Here is a 24,861-nt window from a genome sequence, read left to right as displayed (position 1 = left end):
TATCAAAGAGATAGGAACTTATGTGGAATTATAAAGCAGGTGATTATAATAGTCTTAGACGTCAACTTCGGGAAGTTTCATGGAGGGAGGAATTGGAAGGCCAGGATAACATTAGTGCGTGGGAAATTGTAAAAGAATGTTTGTTAGCAGCAATGGTAAGTTGTATACCACGAATGAAGAAGAGGACACAATTTGGAGTAAAGTGGATGACAAACAATATTAAACAGGAATTGCATGCGAAAAAGAGGCTATGGAAGAGATATAAGGAGACAGGTGAAGAGAGGATGCATGAAGAATATAAGACACAGGCCAAAAGAGTGACTAGTGTGGTACAGAAAGCGAAACTGGAATATGAGAGAAGGTTGCCCCTAAGATCCAAAGAAAATCCTAGGGAATTTTTTAGCTATGTGGCCAGTAGGAGGAGAAATGACTGTGAAAGAATGATATTGTAGGATAAAAATGGGAATAGAGTGACTGATGCAGAGGACATAGTGGAATTGTTCAATGAACACTTTATTGGAGTATTTCATCCTAGAGGAGTCAGTTTTAATGCTAGAGGGATAGGGCCGGTTCGAGGTTTAGAGGTAGAGGAGGAGAGTGTGTTTCAGATACTGAGTACTCTGGATGTAAAGCTTTGGGATTGGATGGTATTTCATCATGAGTTTTGAGAGAATGTGCCAGGGAACTGACAGTGCCTTTAACCTGGCTTTTCAATGAAAGTCTGGCTTCGGCAAAGGTGCCCAGGGAATGGAAGGTAGGTAAGATAGTGCCATTGCATAAGGGTGGTAACAGACTGGAAGTGTCTAATTATAGGTCAGTCTGTGTGTCATCAGTAGTCATTAAGATCTTGGACAAAGTAGTGAGCGACCGTATACAACATTGGGCAGATGAGGGTAATGTTATCTGTGAGAGTCAATGTGGATTTGTGAAAGGGCACTCTTGTTTTAGCAATATGCTAGCCTTTTATAATAAAGTTACAAGAACATTAGATGAGGGAAAGGCATATACTGCAATTTTCTTAGACTTAGCAAAGGCATTTGACAGGGTGCCACATGATAAGCTGATAATCAAGTTGCAGCACATGGGTCTGGATGTCAGATTGGTCAATTGGATTCAGGATTGGCTGTCTGATAGGTATCAGAGAGTTGTGTATGGTGGAGCAGTTTCAAGAAGGCAGAGGGTTACAAGTGGGGTCCCACAGGGCTCAGTACTAGGACCTATATTGTTTAACCTTTATATCAATGACATTGCCAGTGGATTGCAAGGGGATATTCAGTTGTTTGCAGATGATGCAAAGCTGGGAAGGATTATTAGTAATAGTGCAGATGTGGTAGCCCTGCAAGAGGATTTGAATAAGCTAGATAGATGGGCAAATGAATGGGGGTATGGGTGTCAGTTTAATGCAGCAAAATGTAAGGTCTTAAGGTTTGGGAAACATCAATGGGATGCACCATACTCTATGGGAGGAGTTATGCTGGAGAAAGTAGAGGAGAAAAGAGATCTGGGGTTGATGGTTGATAGAAACCTGAAGTTTAGGGGACATATTGCAATGGTGGTGAAGGTAACACAGAGGATTGCTGCAATTATGAGAAGGACACTGACCTGCAGGGATAAGAGGGTTATCATTCCGTTGTATAAGTCTCTGATCAGACCACACTTGTACTATTGTTCTCAGATTTGGTCTCCAGGATTTGAAGGGGATAAATTAACTGTGGAAAGGATACAAAGACGGATGACAAAGATGGTTTTAGGACTGTACAAGGATAGTTATGAGGATCGGCCGAGGGAATGTGGACTGCAGAGTTTGGTGGATAGAAGAAGGAGAGGTGATATGATTGAGACTTTGAAACTGTTGACACTGGGGAGTTCTTTCGTTTGGTTGAACAGCAGGAAGGAGTGATGACAGGAGGCCATCCCTGGAAGTTACGAAAGGAAACTGTGAGCAAGAGGGTGAGGAGTGCTTTCTTTGCGTGGAGGGTGGTTGAACCGTGGAATGCATTGCCTGATGGAGTGGTGAAAGTGAGAACGGTCAATGAGTTTAAGGAGTGGTATGATAGACTTTGTGTTTCTTAGGGGGGATCTCCCCTCGATGAGTCTTGACAGACTTTATGTTCTTAGGAAGGACCTCCCACGAAGAGTCTTTTGACTCCATGGAGGCCTGAATAATAATAATATCATAAATATAACCAACAAAACAAGATAAACATGAAAGTATAAATGCCGTATGTTGAAAGTTTTTTCACTTGGTTATACTATAAATTAAAGATGTCACAAAATTATATTCTTGGTTTCATCCTTTATCCAAGTGTAAGCAAACAAAGTATGGACGTTAAGTAACTTCACAACTGGGCTTCTTGTATATAGAAGATAATGGCTTCACATCAATTGCCTTAGTATCCCATAATGCAAGGCACATATCATTATGCACATGTATAATCCTATGCAATATGGAAAGGGCCACTACCCAGACTGGTTTTGACCATCATTGATGTCTCATCAGTGGGAAGTTGAAGCAATGCAGAAGTTATATATATCCCATATACAAGCAAGTAGTCAAAAGGTGTCACACTTTATTACTCTCTGAATTTAATTCTCTGAATTAGAGATAGATGTTGAAAGTATTTTCGCTTGGTTAATAGTATAATCAAGTGAAAATACTTTGTGAAACAAGTGCAAAAAAAACAAGTGTAAAATCCTATATTTCTTTTCCACTAGAACTTTATAAGGAATTACAAAGGCTCGCAGTCCAATTTTCCATTTTGAAATTTTCCCAAGATTGTGAGATCTGCATATCTTGGGGAAATTGTAAAAAGTGTGAGACTGTTGCCATGATATCAAAGAGAAAGTTGGGGAAGTTTAGTTGAGGGAAAGGCAATGATTATGAGTTAATGTAGACCACACAGAAGGAATGAGTAGGACTATGGACTGCATTAGAGATGGAAGGCTTATGTAATACTGATGGTTTGTGCTTAAATGGATTAGATGTTTCAAGAAAAGCAGAATCTAGTCTTCAAGATAACAAATTTGAATTGGTTAGTCAGTATAAGTTGTAAAGGTAGTTGTGGGCTGGAGTATATGGTACAGTTTACATATCCACTGGCAGAAGCATCAGGAATAAGAGGGAGGAGAAGTTTTCAGCACTGGTTGGTGCAATTTAGACAACTGTTACAGGCAGTAATGAGACTTGGTTGACAGTAGATGATGCGGTAAATGATAATGATTCTTTCTTTCTTTCTTTTTTTTTTTTTTATATTCATCTTTAAATGTGAAACACTAACTGTTTCTTCTTTAAATGCCATTATGAATTTCACACAACTAGTGTTCAATTCACTTGAGTGTGATATTATTCATTACTCATCTCAATTATTCTAGTTGAATTCAGAAATTACTCTATATCAAAATAAATACATTTATTTAATCAAATATTAAAGCAATTTTATAAAAAAACTTATCATAAACATAAATACTGCTAACTCCTTTTATTCTCCAAAGGGAGCAGGCAAGGCCCTTTAGCCCTAACTAACTTTTGAAGACTAATGGAGAACTTGCTTCCACTCTTAGCCAATGACAGAACAGCTCACTCAACACTACTAGTAATTTTAATTGACACCTGGGGGGGAAAGTACAGCAGACGGCTGCTGCCATCTCATGATTCCTAGCCTAACACTACATATTATTCTCTAAAATAGGGCAAGTGAAATGGTTTATTTCCTTGGGTTTACACAAATCATAAAAGTGTAAATTAATTATTTCATTCTTGGGCACTTTCATGCGAAAAAAAAAAAAAAAAAAACAATAAAGCTGACTGTGCAGAGTTGAACTAAAATTAACAAACTCATAGTTGAGAAAACATAAGGCAAGAAATACTGACTGTAAGTGAGCAAGAGGTGTTTGGGGAGTTGAGTAAACTAGATGTAAATAAGGCTGTGGGACTTGATAATATATCACCACGTTTTCTGAAGGAATGTGCCAGGGAGTTGACACCTGCCTTGACATATTTTTTTTTTAATACGAGTCTTGTACTTGGTCAAGTTCCTAAGGAGTGGAAGGAGGGCAAGACTGTGTCACTTCATAAAGGAGGTGATCGAACTCAAGCATCAAACTATAGGCCTATCTGTGTATCAGGTGTTGTGGTTAAGTTGTTGGAGAAGTTTATCAGAACTAGGATCCAGAGTTGGGTTGACAACAATGGTATTATCTTTGATGGACAGCATGGATTTGCTAAAGGGAGGTCATGTTTTAGTAATCTACTTACTTATTACAATAAAGTGACTGCTTCCTTGGACAGAGGAGAAGGACACACAGTAATATACTTGGATTTCACAAAGGCTTTTGATAGAGTACCTCATGATAAGTTGACAGTCAAACTAGAGTAGATTGGGTTGGATATTAGATTAATGCATTGGATTGGAGACTGGCTATCTGATAGGTATCAACAAGTTGTGTATGTGGGTGCAATATCCATAAAAAGGAAAGTTACTAGTGGAGTGCCTCAGGGGTCTGTTTTAGGGCCATTACTATTTAACTTGTATATTAATGATATTGGTGAAGTTTGTTTGTTGTTTGCAGATGATGCAAAGTTGGGACGAACCATGAAGAGTAGTGAAGATGTTGTGGCCTTACAGGAAGATTTGAATAGACTGAGCACGGAAATGGGGATGTGAATTCAATGTTGCAAAATGTAAGGTTTTAAAATTTGGAAAACAAAGATGGGATGCAGAATTTATGCTTGGTGAGAATATATTGTTGGAAGTAGAAGAAATAAGAGATTTGGGGGGTGATAGTGGATAAGGATCTAAAATTTAGGGGACACATCGCCAAAATTGTGAAGACAACACAAAGGCTTCTGGGAATGATGTGAGGACACTGATGTGTAGAAGTAGGGAGATTCTTGTTCCGTTGTATAAGGTTTTGATTAGGCCACACATGGACCATTGTGCCCAGATTTGGTCACCGGGTTTTCAGAATGATGAAAAGATGTTGGAAAGGGTCCAAAGGAGACTGACTAAGGTAGTTTCTGACCTCTGGAATGTTGAGCATGAGGAAAGATTGAGAAGATGTAATTTGCAGAGTCTGGTGAACAGGAGGAAGAGAGGAGATATGATAGAGACCTACAAGTTGGTAAGGGGTTGTTATAAGACCAATGGTGGAGAAGTTCTACAGAAAATAGTAAGAGATCAGGGGAGAACCAAAGGTCATTCCTGGAAACTGTATAAAGAGGGTGTGAGTAGGGGAGTGAGAGGAAGGTTTTTTTCATGCAGAGTTGTGATTGATTGGAATGCCTTGCCTGAGAATGTGGTGTCCGCTAGGAGTTTGAGTGTGTTTAAGACATGGTATGATGAGATGTGTGATAAAGGGACCTCCCAGCTGAGTCTTTGACTCCATGAGGTCTTGGGGTAATAATAATAATAATAATAACAATAATAATAATAAATAACATCACAGTGAAATGAGTAAAGCTTCAAGCAAATTTTCAACAATGTTCTCTGTAAGAGAATTAAGCAGAGAAAATAAATTAGATAAATTTTTGTACTGAATTATCAGTTTTTATCAGTATCAATTCCTTTTTCAATGACAGAGAGAGAGAGAGAGAGAATTTAACAGAAGACACAAAGTCTTTTTCAGAAGTAGTAGAGAATATTCATCAACAAAAGCACTTATAATATCCATGTAATATGAAAAGTTCGAGTTCTTACATAATTGAGGCACATATGTTAAAATATGTATCCTCCCTTCTAATCACTAATGAGATGAAATGACTCTTTGCTTCCACAATTAAACAAAAAAATTCCTCTAAACAGTAAAAGTATTATTATCTTAAATGCTGCCAATGAATTTCATGTATGTGCACTTCAGCACAAAACTTGTCTTTTATAAATTAATTATTAAATCCATATTATTCAATAAATTGGAATTGTTCACCACTTCTTCTCTGTGCTGCTCTCTTAGCTCTTATTTCCTAGCATCCTCTCATTTCCAGTCAACATATGCTGCATGAGATCATATGAATTCTGTCAGTCATACAGGATTTTCACTGCAATCCAAGCCAATATCACTGCTAACATGTGCCAGAGGTAAATAAGTTCTTATAGCTTCAGCATAATATTATAATTTTAACTTTCATTTAATATATTCTTCTGTCATTACAAATATGCTCACACAACAATAGAATTTGGGTTTCAGAATCACTTTGTTACAACAAAAACAGGAATACTAACATAAATCATATACCTCATACTAGATAATTACATTAAATCTTGGCCATTTCCATATTTCACTATTGTTATTATTAATATTGTATGGGCATCTCCATGTAATCTGAAGACTCATCATCATGAGAGACCCAAACTATCCACACAATCTATCATATCTCTCCTTGAATCAATTAAGACACAAAGTGCTCACAACTGACAGTGGCAACCCATTCCATTCATTCACAACTCTCCAAGCAAAAAATCTAGCCCTCACACCTTTACCAAACGACATTTACTCAACTTCCAGGAATGACCTCTTGTTCTGCACCTTCTAGCCAAGTTGCTAAAGCATTTCCCTAGCATCAATCCTATAAAACAATTTAACTTAAATGTTTCTATCCCCTCTTTTTGGCCAATCAACCAACTTCTGCAATCTACACATAGACAGACGTCAATAAGACAAAATATACAAGTGCGTGTGTGTGTGCATGCATGCATGCATTCTAGGCTTGGGGGGGGAGTAAGAGAAGAATATATGAATAGACAAATTAGCATGACTGCAGGTCAAGTAATTATTGCAGATTAGAAGGAGTAAAGATCACATACCAAGAAGAAAATGGAATTTATTCACCTACTAAGATAGTAAGTGATGGAGGGCATTCGTCATAAGATCTATCCATAACTAATATGGCCTCGGACTATAGAACCCATGATATGGTATAAAAATCTACAAGGGAAAGATGCTAACAGTGTGTGGGAGATGGTTGAGTAGTATCATTAAGCAGGAGCTGCAAAAATAAGAAATGTTGTGGAAGGTATATTAAGAAGAAACGTTATTAATAAGTTCATGAACAAAAGTTACATGTAAGAAAAGATGACCATCATGAATAAGGAAGGAAAAATCAGAGCATGAAAGGAAAAGGAAGAACAAATATGGAAGGATACCTTTTGCTGATTGTAGCAAAGCGACAGAAGAAGACCAAAAAGTTGAATTGATGAGTGATCATTTTGTAAGGGTTTATCATCTAAGTTCCTTCCAAATGTCCTCATCATGGGATGGAGACAACAAAGAAGTATAGGAACGTCTGCAAGGATGAGGTATGGTGAGAGATTTTATGCCATGAGCCACTATAATACCCATCAAGGAACTTGCAGGAATTCTGAAAATCTGGCTAACTTGGGCAATGCTGAAATCCTGATGGATGAGAGCAACTCCTGTCAGTCCTGATTTGAGGCTAAAGACAAATGGTGTCACAGAGATTCATTTTCAGAAACTTACAAGCATGATCAGATTTATTATTACTATTACTAATACTACTACGGGCAACTCCAGGGAGTCATTAGACTCATCGAGGGAGGCCCTAAATCATATTCATCACAACTATTCGACATTCATACAGTATCTATCATACCTCGCCTTAAACTCATTCATTGTCACAGCATCCACCACAGACTCAGGGAGCGCATTCCACTCATTCACTACTCTAAAAGTAAAGAACCCAGCTCTAACACCTTTACTAACCACACTTTTGCCCAGTTTCCATGGATGTCCCCTAGTCCTCCCACAACCAGCCCTGTTCTCAAAAATATCTTCTGAATTAATTTTATAGAAACCTTTCAGTAATTTGAAAGTCTCAATCATATCTCCCCTCCTCCGCCTATTAACCAATTTTTGCAACCCACAAATCCTCAACCTGTTCTCATACGATTCATTCCACAGACCTGCTATCATTTTGGTCACTCGCCTCTGGATCCTCTCCACCTCCTCCCCATCAAGAAGAAACCTAGGTAACCAAATCTGAGCACAGTAGTCGAGATGGGGTCTTATCAAGGCTCGATACAGAGGAACAATAACCTGCTTGTCAACGTATTCTTCAGCAACCAAGTGATTTGATGAGCTGATTTGGCCACTTTTGCAAAGTGTTCCCTAAATTTCAATTCCTTATCTACCAACACTCCTAAATCTCGTGCCTCATCAGTTTCCTGCAGAACGGTTCCACCAATGCAGTAAACTGCCTCCAATCTTTTCACCCCAAAATGCATAACCTTACATTTTGCCACATTAAATTGACATCCATTCTCTCTAGCCCAGACCTCCAACCTATCCAAATCATCCTGCAAAATTTTGACGTCATCTGCATTCACTATTGCCCTACCCAACTTCGCATCATCCGCAAACAAATGAACTGTTCCTCTCAGATCCTTTCCTATATCATTTATGAACAAATTAAACAGCAGTGGTCCAAGAACAGATCCTTGTGGCACACCACTAGTCACAGGCCATCTTTTGGACTCTACTCCTGAGTAAACCACTCTCTGATATCTCTCCGTCAACCACCCTCCTATCCATCTCACCAACCCTATGTCCATTCCCATATGCTGCAATTTACTGATTAGAATTCCATGTGGTATCCTGTCAAAGGCCTTAGCAAGGTCAAGTAGAATCACTGTAAACCCATTACCCTTATCCAGTTCAGCCGTCACTGTGTTATAATATGTGAGCAAGTTACTGAGGCATGACCTACCCTTCACAAAACCATGCTGTCCCCGATACAGTATCCCATTTTCTTCTATCCAATCTTGTATTTTCCTCTTGACTATTTTCTCTAAGACCTTGATAATGATTCCTGTTATGCTGATTGGCTGGTAATTTTCAACAGCAGCCTTGGAAACACCTTTGTGCAGTGGAACTATTTTCCCCTCTTTCCACCCCCTTGGGACTGACCCAGCCCTGAGGCTCAAATTAAACAAAATGATCAAGGGCATTGACAATTCTTTGGCCGCTTCACGTACGACACGAGCTGGTATACCATCCAATCCCACAGATGTATTGACATTGAGGTTCTGTAATAGACTAGTTACCTCTACTTCATTCATCACAATTCCAGTATAAGCTGTTGGTTCTTCCATTTCTGCAAAGTCACCACCTGGATGGTATACTCTTGCAAAGTGCTTGCTCAGTAATTCCACAACATCGACTGATTTGGTTACCTCCCTACCCTCAGCATTTTTTAAGATCATTCTACCATGAGCATTTTTCCTTTTACTTGCAACATATTGGAAAAAACTGTTTGGGATTCTCTTTAACCTGCATGGCCAATTTCCTTTCGTAATCTGCTTTTGCTTTTCTTATTACCCTTGTTACCATCCTGGCCTGAGCTTTATACTGTTCCTGCACCTGATGGTCACCCTTCTCCTTAAATTCCCTCCACAATTGTTTCCTTTTTTGCAGCTCAAGCTTAATAGTGTTATTCATCCATTTAACCCCTACTTGATTTATTATTCGGACTTTTGGTATACAGTCAACCATTGCCTCCTGCAAACAGTTCTTAACCACCTCCCATGCACTATCAACATCCAGCCCTTGCAGTTTTACATGCCATGGCATTGAGCCAAGCACACACCTAAGCTTGTCATACTTACCAGCCTGGTAATTCCACATGTACCCTGTCTTAATTGTAAATTCGACTCCTTTAGCCACCTCCCAAGTCATGACCTTATGGTCACTCTCACCAATTGGTGGCAACATGGTCATGTTCGTTACAGCTACATTCTCAGTTGCAATTACTAGGTCCAGCACTCTCTGCCCCCTGGTATTTTCCAATACATGTTGCCGTAGATAGTTGTCCCTTAATAACTGCATAAAATCCAATTCCTTCCTCCCATGTGCCCTCTCCTCTTTCCAGTCAATGTTACCATAATTGAAATCACCCATAATAATTACCCTCCTTCCACTCATTTCTTCTATTTGCTTATGCATACTATCCCCACCATCCACTCCATCACCCGGTCTATAGCAGCACCCAATTGTATATTTTGTTCTGCTAGATTCTATCTCACACCAAACAGCCTCAAATGTGCTTTTTTCCCCATCCTGCAGTTCAACTTCTATACTCCTTGGCTGAAGCTCATCAGCTATCATCAATAACACTCCTCTCCCCTTTTTATTCACCCTGTCGCTCCTGAACACGCTATACCCATCGCATTCAATCCCACTAGCTTTATCATCTTCTGTCAGCCATGTTTCACTAATACCGACAACCTGTGGCCTGGAAGTGTGAACCATAGCCAAAAACTCTTCCTTCTTGTTCCTAATACTCCTGGCATTAGTGTACATGAATCGTAGAAGCCCATTTGTCCCATCCCTACTTTGATGCCTTATACTAACTATCCCATTCTGATTTGTTGTCCATCATACTCGCCCAGGCATAATATACTCATTCATACACTTAACTGCCCCCCCCCCTAAAGTCTGCATATCTACTTCCCCCTCCTCTTAATAAATCTAGTTTCCCTGAGTCTGTACATCCACTTCCACATCAATCATCAACGCTCTTTCAAGTCTCTGTACACCAACTCCATTCAAATGTAACCCATCCATCTTATATAAGTCCTTTCGCCCATCGAACTCATTCCACACATCCACAAATTCCACACCACTCCCCATGCATAACCCACGCATAAAGTCATTGGCAATTATGGCCCTCCTTCTAAACACTTCGCTGTCATACTGCGGTAAGATACTCATCATCCTAACTCTCTCACTCTTCTCTTTTGCTACCTCAAACAACTCCCTGACATCCTCTATCATTTCCATTTTGTCCTCTTTCAAATCATTCGTTCCTGCCACGATTATCATCTCTTTCACCCTCTGTTTTTGCAGTCGAATAGATTCGCTGACGTCCTTTATGTTCGCACCCGGCTGGTACGACTTCGTTAAACTCTCAATTATTACGCCTCTTAATAGCGAATCCCCATACAGCACTCGCTCCTTCATTTTATTGACGTTTACGAACATTCTATTATTTGCCGTCACAGACTTCCGCCGGTTATTTGTCGGTACGTTCAACACACATTTTTCCATACGCTCCAGTTGTCTTTTGGCTCTGTGTATCGTGCCATTCAAACGGGCAATTTCGCTACTCGCATTTATCTCACCATTTTTGTTATCGATCAAATCATCCATTCTTTCTGTGTTTCTACCTCCATTTACACTTTCAGCAATGCTCTCACACCTATCTGGCACTACCACGCAATTCTCTAGCACACCACCATTTTCTACATTTTGACTATCGTTAACGATATCAGTCTCGACACACGAAACACGCTTGAAGTCCTCATTCTCTTTACACTTTCTACACATATTAATTCCACTATCACTTTCTAACCAGACTCCCACCGCTCTTCGCAAGGCATACATCTCATAGACAGCACATTGCATATATTACATCAAAACTCCACCGATAAAGAAAAAAATGGCGACCTGGCCGCCATTTTTTTCTTTATCGGTGCCATGTGTACGCTATCTTTTCTTAAAAATAATAATTAAAATAACAGAAAACATGCAAAAATTGCACAGACACACCAAGAAACAAAAAGCAAAAATACTACTTAAAATTCTAGTAAAATATCTAATGTTAACACAAAATAATACTAATCTTTTCAGGAGCTCTCGACAAGCCGACGATCTAATCAGTACGACACCAAGTGACACCAATTATAATAGCTGTAATACTGTGAGATGGAAGTGATTAGATCCTCACCATCTTATCTTTCTACTGCCTATTATGGATCTCAGGTTGAAGAGCTCTAGTCATGCAGAAGAACTTGGAGCCTCCCTGTGACAAACTGCTGTATATAATACTACAGAGAAGTATATGCCAAAAATGAAAACTGCAGGAGGAACTCCAATAAAATTGCTTATGAAGATGATGTTCCAAAGAAAAAAAGAAGAGTCACCACTGGATCCAGTTTATATGCAAACCACAAATGCTCTTATGAATAGCTACTTGGAATGTTAGAAAATTATAGCAAATTGGTAAATTTCCTAATTTAAAGGAAACAATGTCAAATATGAAACTGTACATAATGAGAGTTTGCAACAAAAAAAAGGACAAGAAATGGTCTATTCTGGAACTGAAGAATACAAAACAAGTGATAGGATCATGAAAAAGGAATTTCCAAAAGTTATTGGATATTGGCCTGTAATCATATTAATCTAGCTTCAGGAAAACCTTTCGACTTTGGTATCTTCCAGGTATATGCTCCTTCTGAAACCACTGTGATGAAGAGGTTGAACAATTTATGAGGAAGTATAAAATGTTATAAAATAAAAGGAAGATTATGTCCTGACTGTAATAGGACAGTGGTGTTCAACCTTTTTTACTACGCGAGCTACTTTTCTATAAAAAGTTATTTGGCAATCTACTCTCTTATATAGATCACGTTCCCCAACCTGATATCTGTTTATGCACAAATAAACAACTAAAAAAAAATACACAACTAAAAACTTTGTGTATTTAAAAATTTATTTATTACTTTTAATTATTTCAATACAACAACAAAAAAAAAATATATTGGAATAAAATATTTATTTCTCTATTTTGGAAAACCAAAATTAGAAAAAACAACAAATTGATTACAAACTCACAAGTTACAGGAAATGCTGGTTGATTAAAAAAAAAAGAAAAAAGTTACTGTGAAATTTGGCATTGTTGGGACCTCACAATATATTCATAGTCAAGTTGATATGAAGAAGTGGCAAATCGCAGCCAATCATTTAAATGATCATTTGTAATTTTGTTTCTTAATTGATTTTTTATGATGATCATATTTGAAAAAGCAAATTCTGACAAGTATGTCGATCCGAAACACAACAGAATTTTTCGCGCAATATCAGTTAATATTGGGAATTTTTCATGTGCATACTTCCAAATAACTTTATTGTTTATTGATTTTAAATGTAAACTATTCTGAATGTTTATTATCTCAAGTTTTACTTCAGCTTGGTTTATATCAAACAGCCCACTAATTTTATTTGAAATTTCTGTGATGTTCAAGTTTTTTTGAAATGGATTATTGATAAAAGATACAATCATTTCACTTTTATTAAAATCTTTAAATCTTGAATTTATTTCTTCCTCATCTAATTCTATTTCATGAATAAATTCTTTTAAATCACAGTGAAGCATTTCTTGATTTTGTTTAAAAAATTTTAATAAATATGGGAGATGTCTAAATTTGCGGTCATTTATATTTTTCCTTAATAAAAGTAAGTATTGTTGGAAACTTTTTATTGAACTTAACATGCCAATTAAATTTTTATCTCTACCTTGTAACTCTAAATTTAGATTGCTTAATTTCGTACAGAAATCTACTGAAAATGATAAGTGTAACAACCATCTTTTATCGCTCAATTGTGGATAAATATTTCCTTATTCATCAAAAAAAATTTTTATTCATTAATTAATACAAGAAATATTTCTAAAAATTGACTTCTGCTGAGCCAGCGAATATTATTGTACAACAGAAGTTCCCTATCATCATATGCCTGTAATTTAAATAACCACCGTTTCAGGGCTTTTCCTCGAACAGAATTTACAATTTTAAATGTAATATCCAAAACATCTTTTGTGTTTAATCTTTACTACACAGTACTTGTTGGAGAATAATACAGTGGTACGTTAAAAAATCTGGATATTTGTCATTGTTTTTACATAACGAAATGAAGCCTGATTTATTACCTATCATTGCAGGAACACCATCAGTAGTAATAGACAAAAGTTTAAAAAGCGGAAGGTTGTGTTGTTTCACAAATTCATCAAATGCCAAAAAAATGTCTTCTCCCCTGGTCCTTCCCAATAATGGTACAATTTTCAAAAGTTCTTCTTTACTTGAATAATCTTGAAATACCATGCGAATAAATACCATTAACTGAGCAATATCTGTGAAGTCGTTTGATTCATCAAATTGCAATGAAAATGCAACACACTGGCGAATGTCTGACATTAATCTGGCATGGAAACTTTTCTCCGGCAATTGGAACTCTTCCTTTCGGCAATTCAAAACCTTGTCTGCGGCCAAGAAGTAGTCTCTCTCTAGTGACGTCTCGAACCGAGAAACTCCTTTCTGGAAGCGGGAAACTCCTCTCTCAAGCAACGTGGATCCGGGCAGTCTCTCTGACGGCGACTCTGGACCAGATGGCCTCCTCTCTCTGACAGCAATTCTGGAACCGGGATTCCTTCTGCTTGCTTCAGTCCCTTTTTATTAGGCCTCCTCTGAGACCTCGCATGAAGTTTGGCAACCCCCAAAGAATCGGTATGAGTCTTTCATCTTAAGTTTCAAGTTTGGCACACCTTTTGTTCTCCTCCGCTTTCTTTTGATTGTAAGTTGCCGGCCATCGGAAAGTTGTTTGAACTCTTTCTGACTGACTTCGGGGATGTTTACAGTTAGAGCCTGCAAGCCTTTCTCATACATACAAGTTTCAATAACAATCTTTCTAATGCTGCCATGTACAGCTTCGGCAACAAAAACATTGCCTTTAATAAATTAAAGACTTAATTCTGTATGTTAGTCAAGTAAATAATAGTTTAATATCCAACGTTTCACTGACTAATATCAGTCAGCATTTTCAAAGGATATACTGGTAAGCAATAGAAAGTAACAATAACTAGGAAACTAACCGACAATTCTAAAAATTATATAAAGTTATCACTGTGCATGATAACAATACGACACATGATACAATACGTGTGTCACAAGTACAACGTTTTATTTGTTGAGATATTTATTGTAATTTTCATGAAGTTCATTTCTTTTTGGTTAAATGATCTGATTAGAGTTTTCCATATATCTGGTAGGATTAGGCCTTGATTCTTATTTAAGTTACCTGTTGAACGGGCAACTGTAGCAGCTTCTTTGAATGTTCTGGAATGGTAGTTCTCTTCTATGTAGGGCATATGACTCATATCCCATTCAATATTATGGTTGGTAGAGGCAAAGTGGGAAGAAAGGCCTGATATATCTTGTCTGTTATTCCTTACATAGCCTATGCGTTCTTTCTTTCTTGTTTCAAAATTCTAGATGTCTGTCCGATGTAATTGATACCACATTAACAGAGTATGCTATAAACTCCAGAGTATTTGTAGAAAGGATGGCTATCTTTTGGTGATCTTATAAACTTTTGAATGGTCTCAATAGGTTTGAAGGTTACTCTGATATTATATGGTTTTAGAAGAAGAGCTAATTTTTTGGATATGGTACTAACAAATGGAATTGTTATAGAGCTGATGTATTGTGTTTCATCTCGTCTTTGCGGTATGTCATTAAAGAGAATCTTGTTGATAATTCTTGTAGGGTAGCCATTTAGGGATAGATCTCTGGATATTTTCATTAATTCTTCTTGTAAGTCACCAGGGTCTGTGGTACACTGTATAGCTCTTTACATGGATAATGCTGAGTTTCTGGGATATGTAGTGAGACGAGTCGAAATGGAGGCAGCGTCCAGTGTTAGTAGGTTTTCTATATATCGACAGGTTGATGCTATTGTCAGTTTGTTTCTTAATAAGGACGTCTAGGAATGGAAATTTATTATCTTTTTCTAGTTCCAATGTGAATTTGATAGTGTTGTGGAAGCCATTAATTTTGTTTAGATAATCTATTAGTTCTTTTTTGATACCAAATGATGAAGATGTCGTCAACATACCTAAACCATGTGGTTGGTTTAGGGGTAATTTGGGATAAAATTTGAGTTTCCAAATTTTCTAAGAATAGGTCGGCACAAGAAGGAGAGAGAGGGCTACCCATGGGTAATCCTGTAAGTTGTTTGTAGTAGGTTTCTTGCCATGTAAAATAATTCGAAGTTAAGCGATGCTTGAACAACTTGGTGATGTTTGGTGGGAACACGTTTTCTAAGATGTCGATGACTTCTGAAACTGGGATATTTGCGAATAGAGATGTGACATCCAGGCTAGCCATAATATTATCTTCAGAGGTATGGATGTTTTTTAATTTTTCCAAGAAATGTTGGGAGTTCTTGATATAAGAATCAAGAGATCATTTAATAGATCAAGATCATTTAATCAGATCATTTAACCAAAAAGAAATGAACTTTCATGAAAATTATAATAAATATCTCAACAAATAAAACGTTGTACTTGCGACATGCATATTGTATCATGTGTCGTATTGTTATCAAGCACAGTGATAACTTTATATAATTTTAGAATTGTCGGTTAGTTTCCTAGTTTTTGTTACTTTCTATTCCTTACCAGTGTATCCTTTGAAAATGCTGACAGATATTAGTCAGTGAAACGTTGGATATTAAACTATTATTTACTTGACTAACATACAGAATTAAGTCTTTAATTTATTCATACTAGTGGTCAAGAAAAAGGTCATAATATGAATAACATTGCTTTGTTTTTAACACTCTAGCATATTCTTATTAAAGCATTATATACAGTTAGTTTCAAAAGAGTTATTTACAAAAACATCCAATACAAACTATACCGAGACAAATAAAGTTTATTTTTTTACAACATTCACATGGGACTTAACCTAAGTAAAAAATCGATGTAATGTACTTTGGAATATTTAATATTTAAGCTACAATCGAGTTTTTACACTTTGCTTATAATCGTATTCACTCGGCTCGCTGTTTGACTTCCACTGATCAAAATTAATTCATTTACCCGGACTCATAAGAAAATTACTGATTTGACAATTTTAACGAAAAATAAATAAACAATAGCAATACACTTAAAGCAAATTAAAAATAATACAAAATAATAATAAATAAAATATTATGTTTTCAGTTTTAATTAAATTTGTAAGTAAGGAGGAATACACAAGAGATCGACCAAAAATCGCTCCGCGATCGATGGGTTGAACACCCCTGTTATAGGAGACATAAATGGAAAAGATGGATTTACATGAAGAGGAGAGTCCTGAATATTTGGTAATTTTAGACTTTGTGATATGAATGACAGAGGTGAGGTTAATTGAGTTGTATGAGCAAAATGATCTGATAACAAATATCTTCTTCCGACAAACAAAAACTAGATACCTGGGAAAACAAAGAAACCAGTTTGATTATAAAATGAATAGAAAAAATTTCTGTTCATTTTATAAGTGCCTTAGATGATAGAAATATAAGATCTGGTAATGTTGGAGTCTTGACAAGTAACAGACTGATTTGGAGGAAAGTTGTAGATAGGAGGTTGGTAATGATGTAATTTTTTTCATGTAGTACTATCATATCCTGTACACCCCTTGAGGGTACATGGCAGGAATTTGATGATGATGATGATGATAGAAAAAATTTCAAAATAATATTGTGCAAAGAAAAACATACTCAAGTGCAAATATAGACTCAGATCACATTTCAGTTGATTCAAAATTAAAAGTAAGATTAAAAAACACTAAGTACAAAAATTCAGAACCTTGTCTGTATTTCAATTATCTAAATAATGACTCAGTTAAAAATAATTATGCAACAAAAATTAAAGGTTGTTTTGAACACATTAGACAGCTTCATTTACAATATGAAATGGAAACTAAGAACAAACTGAAGACAAAAAGGAATGGAAAAATTATAAGGAAATTTAAAAGTGCTGCCTGTGGCTGCATCCCCAAGATTAAAAATAAAAGAAAGTATGAATGAATGAATGAATGTATATTAAATTTGTTCAGTTCAAACAATATAATAAGAAAAATAGAGGCCAAAGAAACATAGCTTAACACATCCATGTTCAGGACATTCGTGGCTCTCACCACAAACTTAACCATCTGGTGAAGTGAGCGGAATTACCGCACGCAGTAATTTCATTCCTACGTGTCATTGGATGAGCCACTGTCCATGATGGTTTCTTCGATTTTAACTAATCCTGCATAGTGGGAAGGAAGGGGGATATATTAAAACAATAAGAGAATGATATGTTTGATTATTAGTTACTATACTTGATTTGCTAAAAGATGTAGAGAATAGCAAATATAATGAAGAGAAAGAATAGACATGAATAAAAATGCTTTCAGTACTGTAAAATGGATTATAAATAATTTACTTCGGTGATATTATGTGTGTGTGTGCTTGTGTTATAAGTATCTGGGGGTGGAGTGAAGAATACTTGATCCTATAAATTCTAGGCTTTCATATTTGCATTTATGATGGGCATAATTAAAAAAAAGTTATGAATAGATGGAAAGGGATTTGTTTGCAAAATATAAATCGATCACAAATAAAAAAAAGTATACATTGCTAGCTCAGTAAATAACTCTAGGGGGGGGGGGCTGGATAGTTTTGAGATGTGAACATACAGAAGAGTATCAAAGAGATTTAGAAGAAGAGAAATGAACACATTCACATCGGGCAATAGTAGCTCGCTTGCTGTGAACCTAACCATCTGGCAAAGTGAGTGAAATTACTGGCAATTTTGTTCCTGCATGTCACTGGACATTCTACTTTTCATAACGGTTTCTATGATTGTAAGTAATCTCACATTGAGGAGAGGGGGATAGGTGAAGAGTAATATTGTTTTCAGGATATATTAAAAAGAGAATGAGATATTTGATTATTAGTTACTATACTTGAATTACTAAAAGAAAATAATAGCAAATATAATAAAGAGAAAGAATAGACATTAATAAAAATACTTTCAGTACTGTAAAAGAGATTATGAATAATTTACATCTGTGATATTGTACGTGCACTTGTGTTATAAGCAGTGCCTTTTTCTGGTGGTACGCAACGGTATGCAGTACCGGCACCTTTTTTTCTTAAGTTTTTAAAAATCTGCAATTTATTGACAGCAAAATGTATTATAAATATTCCGGTAGATGGTACTGTGTTCATGAATTGAATTTTCAGTTTTGATTACTCATAAGTTGGTACCCTGCTTTCCTGTTTCATAGGTTGGTGTGCAACCAGAAACAGGAAGTTGTGTTCCAGTATCAGTTTATCAGTTCTATATTCACTCTGCAACAGGTAGGTATTCACCTGAGTTTTGAATTAATCTAAGTTAAATCAGTGCAATCATTGTTCAAAATGAGTAAAACAAGTAGTTACTTTATGCCAATGAATAAAAATATGAACAGAAAACTACCGAAAATACATTTGGTGAAGAGCATCACGAAACCAAGACTGAAGATCCACGGAACCAAAAGGAGCAGATTCTGATAATGATTGGCTCGAATGTTGGACACTTTTGCAGAAAAATGACTTCTGCGAGAGAAACGAGTGGCTGTATGTCAAGAATAAAATGTTGGGCTGTAAAGTGTGTCGTGATGTCAGAAGTCGTCATCGATAAACACATGGGAACGAAAATTTCAGCTGGTAAAATCAGTCATTTTGGAGAATCTCGCAAACAACAGTTAATGTCATTAAGAAAAAAGATTTATGATCATAAGGAGAGTGCAGTGCACAAAGCACGCCATCAAAGTGAGACGATGAGGGTATATCAGAGGATATGGTAAAAGTGTGGAAGTTGCTGTAATAACATCTTCATGGTGAGTAATGGCACCTTTTTTTCCAGAAAAAAAGCAATGGTTATAAGTATCTTGGGGTGGAGTGAAGAATACATGATCTTATACACTCTAGAATTTCATATTTGAATTTATGATGAGCATAATTAAAAAAACAAACTTATGAATAGATGGAAAGGGATTTGTTTGCAAAATATAAATCACTAACAGCCACTATACTGCAGACACAAGAAAAACAAGTAGCTTTATTGTATCACTGAATAAGGTAGAGAGACATTTGCAGTCTGTGTAATATATTTGTCAACAAATAGTGCAATTAAAGACAACTGGGATAAAAACTGCACTACCTAATGAAATGCATCCCCTGCCACAGAAACTATGCTGCATAGACTCAAGCAAAACCATTTGTTGCACTGCCAAACATAGCATCAAACTAAAAACAATTGTCCTAACATTTGTCCAAATTTTTAATTACATAAAAGTGTTTGTTCAATTGCATTTGAAATTTTTGATGTCATTAAGACAGATCACAAATGCTAACTTCAAATAAAATTCTATCAAAAGAGTTATAACTAATATGCTGCATAAACTTTGTGTCAGTGAGACTGCCCGCCAGCTTGACATGGAAGTGGAACACAAACAAGTGGCAATAAATTCTACTTGAAAGAGTTGCAACTAAAATGACATATAAACATTGTATCAGTTCAGCCAGCCTGCATGATGCAAAAGAAGCTGCACACAAACAGGAATGAGAAGTCCCATCAGTAGAATAAATGTACAAAACACTTCCCGACGTGAATGCGTTGAGAAGTTTTGCAGATGACAGAATTACTAAAGAACATACAAATATATATATATCACATGGGTCACACTGTTAGGCAATGAAAATCTTTCTTCAAAAAAGATTTATGGAGGGGAGCATTGAAGGCAATGAAAGAAAGGAAGGCAGTGACATACATGGTTCAAAAATGTACAATGTTAAAAAAAGAGCAGCCCAATAGAGAAATAACTGGAGATCCATAACAGCCAACTTCCTGGATGGAGATGACACTTAACAGGACAGGATGATCCAAGTGAAGATAATGTGATAATTTTTGATAATGAAGATAATTTTCTGTCACAAATGTCATAGAAAATGATGTGAGAAAAGAGATTAATGAAGTGGAAGTACTTAGGATATTGCAGAATCTCAATACAAATATGGCTATGGGATTATATATAGGATATCAGCTGGTATTATGAGAACATGCAAAAAAATTGGCATTTCCCCTGACTAGGCTGTTAAATTCCCACGAGACTGAACAGAGATAAAACCGTTCCATTGCATAAAGGAGATACCATGACTGCAGCAGCAAATTACAGACAAATCAATATCTCAGGAGTGGTAGGAAAAGGTATTTGAAAAGTTGGTCAAAGACAGAATTCAAGAATGGGTGGATAAGAATATGATATTATATGGTAAGTAACAGCATCTTGTGAAAGGAAGGTCATACCGTAGTAATTTATTCTTTGTTATAATAAAGTGATAGTGAATTAGAAATGAGAAGAATAAAAATATAAATGGAATGGGTATAGGATGATATTGCTGGATTTTGTAAAGATGTGCGGCAGAATATCACAGAGAACTCTGTTACATAAATTGTAATACATGGAATGGATATGAAACAAGTGATGTGGAATGTAAATGTGACTGATGGGAAGTCAAAAAATAGCATATGAAGGAGCAGACTCCAGGAGAAAGTGACACTGGTGTGTTGCAGGGTTCTGCACTTGATCATTTATGCTGTTGTACAAAAATGATATAGGAAATTATTTGAAGGGAAATTCAGTAGTATAATAGTTGATCAAGATAATGTGGAAAGCTTGCTGAATCATTTAAACAGACTGAAAATACATGGACAAAAGATAAACAGGCAGTTTAATATGGAAAAATGGAAGTTAAGCATTTTGGAAGAATGAAAATATTACAAGCTGTACATTCTATTGATGGAAGTGTACTCATGGAAATTGATGAAAATGGGAGAAATATGGTGATGTGGGTGAAGATGAAGTTCAGAAAGTATAGTGTAAAATGGTCAAGCTAGCTATATATAGGATTACTCAGTTGTTGAAGAGCCTCCATAGCATAGTCAGTATAGACGAAGCCCTTTGGTTGGAGTTGGAAAGACCTGGGTTTGATTCCCATCACTGACATGAGGAACCTTTATCTGGTCTCTTTTCTTTCAACTAAAGGTGAGTTAGCCAGTCTCATATGGAGGTAGAGGGGGTTTTTCAATCAGAAACTGAGGTTTTTTCATCCCCCAGAACAGGCAAACCAGCCACGTGAACACACATGGATTACAGTCATGATTACATCCCAGCCATATGCTGGTCCTGAGACTGGATAAAATTGGGGGGGGGGGGGAACAATGGTGACCTACCCTGTAAAAAATCTCACCAGGAATACTTTAAGTAATACTTAACTTAAGTTAAGGGATATTACATCCCATATTGTTTCATAGCCAAATAAGAAACTCAAAGAGTTTCATGCCGAATATAGTAAACATAGTAAATATAGTAAATAATATCCCTTAACTTAAATAAGTTTATGTTGCTGAATTGAAGCCTTTGGCTCTTCATATAATTAATAATTTATTAGGACACCTTCTTGGCAATTCTCATAGTAGGGTATATGTAAGTTCTGTTTGCTACAAACTTGGTATTTCTAGGTCTACCTACTCACTGATGAGACCTCAATAAAGGTTGAAACCGGTCTGGGTAGTGAGTGACCTTCTCTCACTCATAATGTAGAACAGTAATACAGCTCCTAGGAGCTGGGTTTCACATTATGGGAAAATATCAAGAATAGCGATTGGAGCTTGCTCCACCCTTACCATGAGTTGCCTCAGTGTTGCACTCCCTAAAGGGTCAGTTGTAACACTATCCAGATATTTGCTTACGCTTGGACTCACTGAACTTTATATATTTACTATATTCGGCATGAAACTCTCTGAGTTTCTTATTCGGCTATGAAACAATATGGGATGTAATATCCCTGAACTTAAAAATGGTATATATATATATATATATATATTTCTCAATAGCGAAATATAAACTAATAGTTTTTATGACATTTTAACTTTGTTTTGAAAAACAGATATCATTCACATGAAAATGAATGAACACACACACCTTGTTAATACAAAATGCTGAAATGCTATCTTGATCTTTGTGAATAATACGAACAGGATCAGGAACTAAAGAATCTACAGAATCGGTTTCATGAACAGCAACATCCTAAATAATTAATAATTATACAAATTAGTTTAATTTGTTCATTAAAATGTTAACAAGCTGCATAATGAAAAAAGGCATTTTACAAGATTAAAGAATGTATGACATTCTTTAATATCAAGTATTATTTTATCCAATATATCAAATTTTAAATATCAAATTTGTATTTAATATCAAAAGGCAAAAAATATGATTTATGCAATTCAAACATATAGCTGATCCATTACACACACACACACACACATACATGCTAAGTGCAACTTGAAATTTAAATTATTTATTAAATAACTTGAAATGATCTATGAGATAAAACACACTTTTTGTAAATTGGTTCCAGTGTAGAGAGAAGACTGAGTGCTCATTATTTATTTCCATTTAGAATATTTCCCTCATATTATCATGAAATGAAATTCTGACAAAAAAATTAATTGTCGAGTGAGAAGGCTTGTGTGTGTGTGTGTGTGTGTGTGTGTGTGTGTGTGTGTGTGTGTGTGTGTGTGTGTGCGTGCGTGCGCGTGCACTGATGAGTTTCAGAGCTATGCAAACAGATAACTTAACTCTTGCTAGCACCATCCAAGTTCCACACACACTGGAAGTAAGACTCCAGACATACTGGTCCAATGGTTCTCCAAAAGAGAGAATAAGGCAACAGACTTCCTACTGTCATTAAAAATCATCAACAAGAGGCTGAAAATGAACAAAATTAAATAATCTATAGAGAAGATGACTTAAACACCAGAAGAGGATGAAATATACAGATTAAGAATGGAACTGGAAGGGGAGTTCCAAGAGTTGAAAAATTACATAATTCTGGTTGCTATGCGAGTTGAAGATGGGTCCTCCACATTCTTGGAATAATTAATTGATCATTTTTGTTCAGATTTGGATGATGTTTTAGCATTTCACAAGCTCCTTTGAATTTTCTTTCACACCAGGTTTTGATGCAGTGTGCACCGCCCGATATCACCAGTCAATTCTGTGGCATGTGAGCAGTGCATGGTCTAATAGGCATGTTTTACCATAGTGGAGGTGTAAAATCTCTTGCAGAAAAATTTTGCTTTGCTAAATTTTATGCAATCGATTTTCCAGTTTTTTTTCTCAATATTTAGTAATATTTAAAATATAATAGAATGTTACTGTAAAAGTGCATATACATTGATTGTATGTAAAGCTGTGAGTAGGGATTATGCCAGATTAGCAATGATCAACCGAAAGTTGCAGGTCAACCGATGTTGACCGAACGGGTAGAAATGACATCATCGCTCAAGGCTAATCCCGAGATGGAAGCATAGAGAATAAAGAGCGACATTTTGCATAAAAGGAGATTTGGCTCTTGGCTCAAGGATTTATGTTCGTCTCGCTATGGGTTTCTTCTGCTCATCGCCAAGGTTTTTTTCACCTTCTCTTTGTTTGGGCTCCCTTCTAGTTGCCGAGGCTCTTCTCCTGTCGTGGGTCATCTTCGGGTTGAGCCCTTATAGCAGAAGTATGAGGAAGTCATAGAGAGAGAGAAACTTTGTCTCCAGATCGCAGCAGACAGATTTCCTCGTTGATGGCTCTTAAGATTTAGTCTCCAGAAAGAGAGCAATTACACACAAACCTAGTGGTAACTACAGCTGATTCCATATCAAATGTCCGGTGTCAGCAGGAAAGTTAACCAGAACGTAGACACTACGATCCTGAAGAAATATGCTGCAATTTGTTTGGACTCTTTATTCATGGTAGAATTGTAAGTATGCACTACTTTTGTATTTTTTAAGGAAATGTATCTTGGAATTGTGAAAATACTTACAAGAAATCGATTGTAAACAGGTGCTAACTAAGCCACAAGTTTTGCAGGAAGATTGTTAACTTGTATATTTAAATAATGAATGTGGCTTAGTTAAAATATTGGGAGCAGTGCTATTATGATATCGAATGTGGTTAGACAATTGTTAAGTCAGTCTTTAAGGGAAGGATTTTGTCAACTTATAGTGAGTGAGTATGAGCATAAGTCATGTCTAACAAGTTAATCCAGTAATTTGTGTGCATTGTGAGTTCTGTCATACAAATTGCATTACCTGCTTGTAAAAGGGTTAAGTGAAATAATTTCACAGTATTTCATGTGTAATGTACTTCTTGTCTAGTTTTACAATAA

The 24,861-nt window shown here is 36.3% G+C and overlaps 1 protein-coding gene across 4 annotated transcripts in view; it reads right to left on the bottom strand.

The window, feature by feature from the left end:
* Rbcn-3A (rabconnectin-3 alpha) overlaps nt 1-24,861 on the bottom strand; it is a 984,230-nt gene that overhangs the window by 213,955 nt on the left and 745,414 nt on the right. For all 4 annotated transcript variants that reach the window (XR_016549602.1, XM_090406519.1, XM_090406521.1 and 1 more), the window contains exon 46: nt 22,626-22,730. Coding sequence is in view for 3 of the 4 variants with exons in the window: in XM_090406519.1 (XP_090262645.1) it covers nt 22,626-22,730 (105 nt within the window). In the remaining variant the exon portion in view is untranslated. The remainder of the gene's footprint in view (nt 1-22,625; nt 22,731-24,861) is intronic.

This window comes from Typopeltis vanoorti, chromosome 16 (assembly GCF_054136105.1).
Source record: "Typopeltis vanoorti isolate ZY-2024b chromosome 16, IOZ_Tvanoo_1.0, whole genome shotgun sequence".
NCBI lineage: Eukaryota > Metazoa > Arthropoda > Arachnida > Uropygi > Thelyphonidae > Typopeltis > Typopeltis vanoorti.
Note: the sequence above shows the minus strand (reverse complement) of the source record. Positions and strands in the feature narration are given on the sequence as shown.